Below are 12,599 nucleotides of genomic sequence, written 5' to 3'. Positions count from 1 at the left end.
GATATTGATAAGCGACCTGAAAGTGATAACTGTCCGTGTTGTCCATTAGTTATAATACTTAAATTTAAAGTCTTTCTTCAAACTTAAGGTAAAAATAAAACATTAGCTTATATCTGGTATAAGGAGAATTGGGGACTGGCCTTCTTATTATGAAACTAATCTGACACATATTTTATACACTTGCATTTTAACAACAAAAGCAATTAGAAAACTTAATCTTCCAAGGGAAACTGTGTTAAAATACCATCTCCAAAATCTTTCTGTGTAACACAACTCCCCTCGTTAAAACACTGGCCCCGGGCTTCCCTGGTGGCGCAGGGGTTGGGAGTCCGCCTGACGATGCAGGGGACACGAGTTCGTAGTCCTGGTCCGGGAAGATCCCACATGCCGCCGCGGAGCGGCTGGGCCCGTGAGCCACGGCCGGTGAGTCTGCGCGTCCGGAGCCTGTTGCTCCGCAACAGGAGAGGCCGCGATAGTGAGAGGCCCGCACACCGCGATGAAGAGTGGCCCCCGCTTGCCGCAACTAGAGAAAGCCCTTGCACAGAAACGAAGACCCAACACAGCCCAAAATAAATAAATAAAAAATAAAAATAAAGGAATTCCCTTAAAAAAAAAAAAAAAAAACACTGGCCCCACCTGTCAGTGGGGCTCTCTCTCAGGTACCAGTCTTCCTCTGAAGACTACAATAACAACTGCTCTCTTACCAAGATTAAAAACAGAAACCAAATTTTTGTAGGGAATAATTAGTAGCCGACAGCAAGTTTTAGCATTAATGCAGCAGCATATGAACAAATTACAAAAATTTCCTTTGCTAGAGAAACAGCAATCAGCTGTCTTACCGATCACCCAGCAGCCTTTATTTCCCACTTGGTACTATATTTATGGCTTTTATGGGGAAAAAAAGAGGTTGAGAATTATGGGTTGAATAAATTTGATATCTGTCTAACCAATGATAACAATTCACATTTAAGTGCATATTATTAAATTTGTAGTCTCTCTTCCAGATTCTAATCTATTGTAATATGCTTCTTTTCAAGACTTTCATATTTCAAATGGCTCCCAAATCTAGAAAGTTATCTTACTGGTCAGCTAGCCAAGGCGTTGACCTTGAATGAAACCAGTTTAGAGAGAGCTCCCCTGGGGTACTTTCAAGAATTCTGAAACATAATGTGTCTGAGAAATTAGCAAATTCACAACATGTGTTTCTGTTACATGATTATAACTGGGTTTGTGAGTGGTGTTCACGGCTACTAAGTGGTCTGCTCAAAGATTCACCCCCAATACCTCCACATGCCTGCCTCCTGCCCGCATTCCTCTGCTGGTGTATAAATCTTCACTCTGACCTTGCTCAACACAGCTCAGGTCTTCCCCGATTCTTGGCTGCCAAGACCAGAGTACGTGGCTGAAACATTTTTGAATGCTCATGTGAAAGGAACTCAACTTCTGGTTTTGGGTCATTAAGTAACAGTTGCTCTATTTCCTTTTCTTCTGTTAAGCAATTCTATTTGCACAGGAAAATATAACCAACAAGTGACTTTTCTTTTTACCAAGTAATAAAAACAATGATAATAAACTAAACTATGCCAGACATTTACATAACCTACTCCATGCTCACTGGTGACATCTGGCAATGTGTTGTGAGCCCTTTCAGAGGAGAAATAACAACGAACTTAAAAGAACTTTACAGAGAAAAGAAAGCATGGTTTAATTGTGATTTGACCTGATGAGAAACACTTCCTGCTTCAAGCAAAAAAACTTCAGACTATTAGGCACATTATCAGACTGATGTTTGAATACCCCTGTTTATTTTCTCCATCTTTTGCCAGATGTTCAATTCCAAGACTTGGTCTAGAACCAATAAATACTTCCTGTTAAAGCACAGGCAGGAAATAGATTCTTCCACAGGAAGGCTCAACAGGAAAGCTCAAGCACTATCCCCTTGACCTATCCATTCTTGAGGCTCCATTCATGACTTTCTACACGCATCGAGCAACACCGTATCTCACTATAACCTCAACCATCCCCCTATTGTGTAGATGAATTGACTGTGACAAGGTCAAGTGATCTGCCCAAGATCCAAGCACAGGTGTCAGCACCAGAACTCAGGTCTCCAGACTGCAGAGGTGCTCTATTGCCCAAGGTTACACAAGTAATTAACGAAAAGTACAATTATTCCCTGCTTGCCAGCTTCTAGCAACACCCAACTCCCCTACCCTCTAGTGCCTCCCTCAACACACCTAGCCTGTGCCTCACACACAATGGGAATGTCTTACTGCTATAACATGCACTTGAATACACTCTTCTATGTCATTTGGTTGAGTGCTGCCTGTCTTAGATGCAGCGGTGATATTCAAAATATTTTACAACTGGTATGGCCTAGGCACTGACCAGTCAGAAGGGATGCTGGCTTACTGCTGGAGGACTGGAGGCTACCCTCCCCTTGCAATAGGCCCCTGTAGCTGCAGGTGTCGGGGGAGATGAGAGGAGACTCCAGGAAAGTCCTGCTTAGGGCCAGCTTCTGAAGGGAAACTTGTAAAGGATCCCGTCTTCTGTAATTTGTGCACCATGTGCACAATGCTTCCGATTTATTATTCATTCAACAAATATTAAGTAACTACAATGTGAGGAACCTTATGAGAAAAGCAAAGGCAGTCACACATGCCCCCATGTCCTACCTTATTCCCTGGTAGAATAGATAAGAAATGTATCTCAGTAGCTACAATACAAACCAGAACTTTGTCTATGTTTTAGGATAGGTCCAGGAAAATGGGTATGGCTGTTGACAAAAAAAGAAGAGATCCTTTCTGGTTGTAGATCATAGAAGGCCTTCTAGAGGGCTCATTACAGCTGTGGCTTTTAAAGGGTGGGGAGGAGTGATGATCATTTTCGTAATATATAGAAATATTAAATCACTATGTTGTGCACCAGGTACTAACACTGTAGGTCAATATACTTCAAAAACAAACAAACAAACTCATAGAAAAAGAGATCAGATCTGTGGTTACCAGAGGCAGGGGGTAGAGTGAGGGAGAACTGGATGAAGGTGGTCAAAAGGTACAAACTTCCAGTTATAAGTAGTAGGGATACAACGTACAACATGATAAATATAATTAACATATATGAAAGCTGGCAAGAGAGTAAATCCTGAGTTCTCATCACAAGGAAAAACATTTTTGCTTTATTTTGTATCTATATGACATGATGGATGTTCACTAAACTTATTGTGGCGATCATTTCATGATGTATATAAGTCAAATCATTATGCTGTCCACCTTAACCTTACACTGTATGGCAAGTACATCTCAATAAAACTGGAAGGGAAAAGAAATGAATGAATGAATGAATGGTGCGGAGGATTTAGCGAGGAGGAGCTAAAAGGGATGAACATTCCAGACTGCGGGAAGAAGATGAACGGCACACATTCCTGAGAAATGGTAGGGTAGAGAAAGTCAGCAGTGGCTGGACTGAAAGGCGCTGGAGGGCACTGGTGGTGCCTGTGTAGGCGTCTGCTCCGAGTGGTGTGGCAGACCAGGTAAGGGGGCTCAGCAAGGACCACATGCTCGGATCAAGGCTCCCTGGGGTTCAGCGCGTGCTCCCTAAGGGCCCTCTCATTTCCAAACTGGCCAGGCGCTCCCTCCACACCCCCTGCCCGTTCTGACAATACTAGAGAACAAATAGGCATTTGCCAAGTGGCCTAAGGGATTACATGCCCTTGCCTGGCTCCGAGGATTCAATGTTGCCCCTGGAATCGCTGCCCAGGAACAGGATGCATTCTCTCAGCCTGCTTGGAGGCAGCCCAGCGCTGAACCTGGCTCCAGTCCAGTCCAGTGTGGGAGCCAGGAGAGAGTACGTGGCAATGGGCGGTGGGTGCTCCCTACTTCCTAGCACTGACTCAGCTGAGGCTGGAGGTGGGAAAGGGGAGGGTTGGTCAAAGGCAGATTTAAAATAGGAGTAGGCAGACAACACGGGGAGAAGTCATTTGAGAAGAATGATGGATTTCTCAGAGTCTGCTGTAGACAAAATTGGAAGAGAGTTAAAAGTTGTTTTTACCGTCTCCTATAGAATATAAGCGACCCTCATAATTTTAGTTGAATGACAAAAACTAGCTACGTGCTAATTGGAAAGAGTGTGGTCTCTGGAGTTTCCTAATCTGGTCCAAGTCCCTTCCTTGTCAGGAGAAGAGCACAATTCCTATTTACCTAGAAATGATGCATTGGCAGGGAGGGTTCGTGGATTCATGATGAAGTCTAGGAAAAGGAAAGTTAGTGAACAATAATTTGTTCTTGCCTTCTCTATCATAAGGCAAGAAAGATGGAGCTCTGTTCTCCATGACTGGTAGAGTCTTAAACAAAAATATTTGTAGAGCAAATGCAGGTTAGGATAACCAGCTACCCTTGTCTGAGGACTGTGTTCCCTGAGAACAGCCAACTCCCTCTGTTCTTATTCTACACCCACCAATCTGCCTTCTGATCTGCAATCTGGTTTCCTGAGTGGACGTGCTCTAGAGCATCCTGTATACATAACTAACTCCTGTTTTCAAACAAAGCCTTTCTTCTCTTGCATTATTTTTCACATTGGAGTCTTCAATCATATTCTTAGAGGTCCAGGAATTCTTTAGAATAATTTTTAAATTTTGTGTTTTCATTTTAAAGATAATATAAAAATTTTAACACAAGCATCACCTGGATTGCCACCTTTTCGTAGAATAATGCCAATGTTCAGGCTAGATTTGCATTTCTGACTGTTTTGATCAAGTGATCACATAAAGTCTCATGATGTAAGTACGAATACAATGTTTCTCAAAGTGGGATATATTCAAGAGTCTACAAGTTCTCAAGTTTGAGAAATATTTCCTATTTTAAATAATCTGACAAGCTGGTCTACACGTCTGTTTCTTGTAAGTTGGGCTATATGAATTCATCCTTTCCAGCCTAATCACCCTGAGGGAAGGGGCCCGGTAGTTATTTGATGTGTAAGGCTGAGGATCACATCTGTGGTATCTGCACCAGTATACTGCCAGTCAGTGAAGCAACCAGCCAGATGATCTCCTCCTGAAAAGCTCTACTCTCTTCTATGTGATAGATGGATTGTAATTGGTTAATCAGACAAACCCATCTTAGATTTGAAATAGAAGACTCTCTGATCCACGGTAAATCCCTTAATCTCTGCTCTCAATTTTGTAAAATACAGGTGATACTAGCACCACCACTACTACCAACAACAGGGATCTTGTGCTAATAATTTCACACTTTCTGCCGTGCCGGGTCTGTCTGGCCCTGCTCCTGACACAGTACACTAAGGGGCTTACAATTTGCCAAGAGACCAATGAGATAGGGAGGCATGAGAAGGAATATTTTGGGAGTCATCCCTGAGGTCTGAAGACTAGCTCTGGTGGAACTGTGATAAGTGTCTTCAGGCAAATAGCGCATCTCAGAGACACCTTAGAGTCTGGGTGGGGGTAGCAATAAGCCTATTTCGGAGGCAAGTAACAAAGGACTCATTGGCTCTTGTAACTGGAAGTGCAGAGATGGACCAGGCCTCAGGACCATTTCTTTCTGCCGCTCTGCCCTGCCACCCACAGTTTGACTCTCCTCATGGGCATAGGATGCCTGCCATGTGCTTCCTCATTTGGACATGCTTCTGTTCAGCATTCCAAGCAAGAATTGTAAGGTTCACCCTGATTAGAGTCCTCCTTGACATCTGTCTTCTCCAACGTTCACATCCAATCTGTCAGAAAATGGTTCTACCTTCAAATTTTATCCAACATCTAACACCTCTCACCATCTCTGCTGCTACTACCCTATTGCCAATCATCAACATTTCATCTGCATTTCTGGAGTCATCTCCTAACTGGTCCTCCCTGCTTCTGCTCCTGTCCTTCCTACCGCAGACTGAACGATACTTTAAAAATATAAGTCAGATCATGTCACTGCTCAGAATCTTCCAATTGATTCCCGTCTCACTGGAGTAAAAGCCGATGGCCTTGCAATGCCCTGTAAGGACATGATCTGACTCCCCTGTAACCTCTGACCTCAGCCTCTGCCACCTCCCTCCCTTTCGTACTCCACTCCAGGCACAATGGCCTCCTGTTTCTGTTAACAGGCCAGGTGTGCTCAGCTTCTGACCGGGGACTTTGTACTGGCTGTCCCCTCTGCTTGGGACAGTCTTCTTCTGGAGAACCACATGGCCCACCTAAGTCATGTTGTCAGTGAGGCCTACCCAGGACACGCCTTTGAAAACTGTAATGCCCGCAGACCCTCTGCATTCACAATCCTTCTACACTGCTTGTATGTGTCTATAGCACTGCTCACCTAGTGTATTTATTGATTTGTTGACTGTTGACTCCCAGCTAGAATGTAAGGGATTTGTATCTATTTGTATTATTGATGTATCTCCAGACCCTAGAACAGTATTTAGTTCATAGCAGATGCTCAAAAATTTGTTGAATGAATGAATGAACAAATTGGACTGGCTTGGATACCCACTCTTCTTCTGAACTCTTAGCTGGGGAATGCCTAAGTCCTTAAAGCTAAGAGTACAACCTACCAAGGTTGGACCAAGCTGGGTGTCTCCAGAACCTGGAATTTAGATTATGCTCTAAGAAAGAATCTAGCACAAATCAACAGATAATCAGTGAGGTTAACAGCACCTATGATGCTTATTTAACATGATTATCCTTGGGTCCCACCATAAACTTACAAATCAAAATTTTGAGAGGCAGGGGTCACAAATCTGCTTTTTTTTTTGGTGTGTTCATTTATCTCTTTTAATCAGCTGCCTGCAGCTGATTCTTTCATTAACTAAAACAGAATAGGCTGGGTAGTACGTGTAAATGCTTGGCAGGAGCAACCCAGGTGTACTGTAAGACATACCTGGAGTACGGCAAAGAAAATTGAGATATGATACATGGCATTGACCTATCAGAAAAAAGAACGTATAAACAGAAGAAGGAAGATGTAATATCATGTCATCTGCAAATAGTGACATTTTTATTTCTTCCTTTCCAATTTGGGTTTTGTTTTGTTTTGTTTGCCTAATTGCTCTGGCTAGGACTTCCAGTACTATGTTGACTAAAAAGTGGCAAGAGTGGACACACTTGTCTTGTTCCTGATCTTAGAGGAGAAGCTTTCAGCTTTTCACCATGAAGTATGATGTTAGCTGTGGGCCTGTCATATATGGCCTTTACTATGTTGAGGTACATTCCCTCTATACCCACTATGTTGCGAGTTTTTATCATAAACGGATGTTGAAATTTGTCAAATGCTTTCCTTCAGCGGGATGATCATATGGTTTCTATCCTTCATTGTGTTAATGTGGTGTATCACATTGACTGATTTGTGGATCCCTGGAATAAATCCCCCTTTATCATAGCGTATGATCCTTTTAATGTATTATTGAATTCAGTTTGCTAATATTTTGTTGAGGATTTTTGCATCTATGTTCATCAAGTATATTGGCCGGTAATTTTCCTTTCTTGTGGCATCCTTAACACTGGTTTTGGTATCAGGGTAATGCTGGCCTTGGAAGATGAGCTTGGAAGAGTTCCTCCTCTTCTATTTTTGAAAGAATTTGAGAAGGATTGGTATTAATTCTTTGAATGCTTGGTAGAATTCACCAATGAAGCTGTCCAGTCTTGGACTTTTGTTGGTTGGGATAATTCTGATTACTCCTTACCAGTAATTGGTCTGTTCAGACTTTTCATTTCATCAAGGTTCAGTCTTAGTAGGTTGTATGTTTCTGGGAATTTACCCATTTCTTCTAGGCTGTCCAATTTGTTAGTGTATAATTGTTCATAGTAGTCTCTTATGATCCTTGGCATTTCTGTGGCACCAGTTTAACATCTCCTCTTTCATTTATGATTTTATTTATTTGAGTCCTCTCTCTTTTTTTCTTGGTGAGTCTAGCTAAAGGTTTGGCAACATTGTTTATCTTTTCAAAGAACCAGGTCTTAGTTTCATTGATCTTTTCTACTTTATTTTTTCCTTTTCTTTTTAGTCTCTTATTTATTTTCACTCTAATCTTACTTTCTTCCTACTACTAGCTTTGGGCTTCATTTGTTCTTCTTATTCTATTTCCTTGAGGTGTAAAATTAGGTTGTTTATTTGAGACTTTTATTGTTTCTTGAGGTAGGTATTTATTGCTATGAACTTCCCTCTTAGAACTATTTTTGCTGCATCCTATAAATTTTGATATGTTACATTCCTAATTTTCATCTGTCTCAGGGATTTTAAAATTATTCTTTAGATTTCTTCTTTGATCCATTTGTTGTTCAGTAGCATGTTGCTTAATCTCCACATATTTGTGAATTATCCAGTTTTCTTCATAAAATCAATTTCTAGTTTTATACCATTTTGGTCAGAAAAGATGCTTGATATGATTTCAATCCTCTTAAATTTATTGACTTATTCTGTGACCTAACATATTTTCTATCTTGAAAAATAGATAGAGAAGAATGTATATGCACATGAGAAGAATATATTCTGTTGCTTTTGGATGGAATGTTCTGTAAATATCTGTTAAGTCCATTTGGTCTAACATGTCATTTAAGACCAATGTTGCCTTATTGATTTTTTGTCTGGATGATCTATCCATTGATTTAAGTGGGTTATTAAAGTCCCCTACTATTATTGTATTGCTATCTATTTCTCCTTTTAGATTTGTTAATATTTGCTATATATATTTAGGTTCTCCTATGCTGGTGCATAAATATTTACAAGTGTTATAAATTCTTGTTGGATTTACTCTTTTATCGTTAGGTAATGCCCTTCTTTTTCTTTTAGTCTTTGTTTTAAAGTCTATTTTGTCTGATATAAGTATGGCGACTCCAGCTTTCTTTTGGTTTCCATTTGCACAGACTATTCCATCCCTTCACTTTCAGTCTGTGTGTCCTTACATCTAAAGTGAGTCTTTTGTAGACAGCATATAGGTCAGTATTTTTTTTTTTTTTTTTTTTTTTGCGGTACGCGGGCCTCTCACTGTTGTGGCCTCTCCTGTTGCGGAGCACAGGCTCCGGAAGCGCAGGCTCAGCAGCCATGGCTCACAGGCCCAGCCACTCCGCGGCACGTGGGATCCTTCCGGACCGGGGCACAAACCCGTGTTCCCTGCATCGGCAGGCAGACTCTCAACCACTGCGCCACCAGGGAAGCCCTCAGTCTTTTTTTTTTTTAATCCATTCAGCCACTCTATGTCTTTTGATTGGAGAATATAGTCCAGTTATATAGATATTTAAAGTAATTACTGATAGGTATGTGCTTATTGCCATTTTGTTAATTGTTTTCTGGCTGTTTTTGTAGTCCCTATCTGTTCCCCTCTTCTCTTGCTCTCTTCCTTTGTCGTTTGATGACTTGCTTTAGTGGTATGCCTATATTCCGTTCTCTTTCTCTTTTGCGTATTTACTATAGGTTTTTGCTTTGTGGTTACCATGTGGCTTACATATAACAACTTACATCTATAACAGTATATTTTACGTTGATAACAACTTAAGTTTTCTGCCATCCCCATTTATAAGAATGCCAGTTATAGTGGATTATGGGCCACCCTACTCTTAATCAATTACATCTGCAATGAATGACTCCATTTCCAAATAAGATCACATTCCAAGGTACAAGGAGCTAGAACTTCAACATATGGATTTGGAGGGGACACAATTCAACCCATAAAACCATCCACTTCTCTCATGTGATTCTGAGATCACCAAACAACTTTCTGGTTCCCCAGGTACACAGGATTTAGCAGTGAGGGTCCTGGAGAACAAACAGGAGTCTCCTGATCACTGGAGATGAATTTCCCCATTGTGAACTGGCATTCTGTTCAAAAGACTTCAGTGAGTCTGGCTAGCATGAATCAGTCCCTGAGAACCTCATCATTCTAGTTGCATTGACAATGTGAGTTCTGGGGACTACACAACTGTGATTACCTCTCATTAGGCCTGTTTGCAGAACTGGTTGGCTTCTCTCTCTGATATTATTGTGTTCTCTCTATATCTACAAGAGGGAGCTCCATCTCAGGATTTAGAAAAACAGTTCGTGAAGCTAGGAGATATGCCTAGTGCATATCCCTTACAAGCCCTATTTCCAAGCAATCTCCACACCAAACCTAAGGTTCCAGGCCTAACATCCTCAAAAATGAAGAACATCACACTGTGTGCCCTCATTTAAAAGGGGTTAGAGGTACCTGAGTTGCAGGCAGGTATTCCCAGATATTTTGCCAAAGATGGTCCATCCTTCCCTGGCCACATCTTCTGTGAACAACAGGCATTTTGAAAAGGGGTAAACTTCTGAGAGCTAGTCCTGCAGATCAGGGTAAATACATTTATCAACCCAGGAAAATACCCATCTGTCTTTACTATGCTCTCTGGCAGGACACCCCCAATACCTTTTTTATCTGGGAAGCTCCACCAAGAAGGAAGGTCTTGACTTCAACTTAAATATTCTTGCTTGCCATATCCTTTTCTGGTACCATCAAATATCTTTCAAGTGCTGTGTCCCTGGAAAGAATACAGGACTTAAATGGAGGTTCTCAGAAGCCCAGATATTGTCACAAACTAGGAAAACTGTTTTCTTATATTAGCTTAGACATTTTATCAATTAACTTCCTTGTTCTATCCGTAGAAAAGGATATAATAAAAATGGCCTTAAAATGGCTCAGTTATGGTTGGTTAACTATATAACATGAACTCTGTGGGCCATTAGCACTAACTCTAAGCTTGAGAGTTTTAGATCCAAGCCAGGTTTCTTTAAAACTCAAGCCACACATCCAAAACTTGAGTGCAAGGAGATTTCCAAACCCTGGTGGTTGACCCAGAAATTTAATCCAACAAAATTTTAATTTAGTAGAAGCCCTCTTAATGAAACAATGCTTAACTAACTAACTGGATTAACCTTCACTCTCTATCCCTTTCTAACCCCCACTGATGCCAGGTGCACTGAATGCTAGGTGACTACTCTTTAAAACAGTATTTTTCAAACTGTACATCTTCATATCAATTTACTGGGTTGAAATAAATTCACTGGGTCATGACTAACATTTTTTAAATGAAACATTACAGAACAGTTGAATTGCATCCTTAGAATCAGTTATTTATTCTAAAATGTGTTGATGTCTATTACATAAAATAATGAAATGAGTGCAAAAGAAAAAAACTCAAAGTGGACATGAAAAATGATATAAAAATGAAGTTGAGGCCGAGATGGCAGATGAGATCGCTAAGGCTCAGGCCGCTCGGCCTGGTGGCGACACGATCTTCGGGAAGATCATTCGCAAGGAAATCCCAGCCAAAATCATTTATGAGGATGACCAGTGTCTTGCTTTCCATGATGTTTCCCCTCAAGCACCAACACATTTTCTGGTGATACCCAAGAAACATATATCCCAGATTTCTGCAGCAGAAGATGACGATGAAAGTCTTCTTGGACATTTAATGATTGTTGGCAAGAAATGTGCTGCTGATCTGGGCCTGAAGAAGGGTTATCGAATGGTGGTGAATGAAGGTTCAGATGGGGGACAGTCTGTCTATCATGTTCATCTCCATGTTCTTGGAGGTCGGCAGATGAATTGGCCTCCTGGTTAAGTGTATTGTAGGGATCATTTTCCCTTCTCTATGCAGTGATCAGGTCTGCAAGTTCCAATATGCAAAACAATACTTTTTTTTGCCTGTGTATGGAGAGATTGCAGAAATAATTTAAAAAACCCATACGTAATAAAAGACATTGTTGCATGGTCTGAAAAAAAAAAATGAAGTTGAATGATTTCTGAAAAGACTCTATAAAGGCAGGTCACTAAAAAATAAATAATAAAAATTGATGTCAAATTAGTTGTGAGCTAGAAAACGGTAAAAGATGAAGAAAAAACTTGTAAAGCCTAAAAAACTCCCCACTTATAATTGTTTTACAAGTGTCTTTATGTTCTCTCTCCACTATAGAAAAACAGAGGCTGGAAATCATAAACATAATGACTCAACAGTGGGACTAGGGCTTCCCTGGTGGCACAGTGGTTAAGAATCTGCCTGCCAATTCAGGGGACATGGGTTCAAGCCCTGGCCAGGGAAGATCCCACATGCTGCAGAGCAACTAAGCCCGTGGGCCACAACTACTGAGCCTGCGCTCTAGAGTCCATGAGGCACAACTACTCAGCCTGTGCTCCAGAGCCTGTGAGCCACAACTACTGAAGCTCGTGAGCCTAGAGGCCATGTTCCACAACAAGAGAAGCCACTGCAACGAAAAGCCTGCACACCGCAATGAAGATTAGCCCCCGCTCACCGCAACTAGAGAAAGCCCACGCACAGCAGCAAGGACCCAATGCACCCAAAAATAAATAAATAAATTTATTTATTTATTAAAAAAAAAAAAAGTGGCGGCTTCCCTGGTGGCGCAGTGGTTGAGAGTCCGCCTGCCGATGTAGGGGACACGGGTTCATGCTCTGGTCCGGGAAGATCCCACATGCCACGGAGCGGCTGGGCCCATGAGCCATGGCCGCTGAGCCTGCGCATCTGGAGTCTGTGCTCCGCAACGGGAGAGGCCACAACAGTGAGAGGCCCACGTACCGCAAAAAAAAAAACAAAAAAAGTGGAACTAACGCAAGACAAAACTATGAGTAAGTTT

At 41.4% G+C, this 12,599-nt stretch overlaps 1 protein-coding gene across 1 annotated transcript; it reads left to right on the top strand.

Annotated features, from left to right (window-relative positions):
• Positions 1-11,184: 11,184 nt before the first annotated feature.
• LOC113631554 (histidine triad nucleotide-binding protein 1) lies at positions 11,185-11,719 on the top strand. Its single transcript, XM_027128133.1, has one exon. It carries the CDS (start codon positions 11,189-11,191, stop codon positions 11,567-11,569), a length of 381 nt encoding a protein of 126 aa, XP_026983934.1. The 5' UTR covers positions 11,185-11,188; the 3' UTR covers positions 11,570-11,719.
• Positions 11,720-12,599: the final 880 nt, after the last annotated feature.

Source organism: Aethalodelphis obliquidens, unplaced genomic scaffold (genome assembly GCF_003676395.1).
Source record: "Aethalodelphis obliquidens isolate GAN/ISIS:26980383/991018 unplaced genomic scaffold, ASM367639v1 scaffold2, whole genome shotgun sequence".
NCBI lineage: Eukaryota > Metazoa > Chordata > Mammalia > Artiodactyla > Delphinidae > Aethalodelphis > Aethalodelphis obliquidens.
The sequence above is the reverse complement of the archived record's forward strand: the minus strand, read 5'-3'. Positions and strand labels throughout refer to the sequence as shown.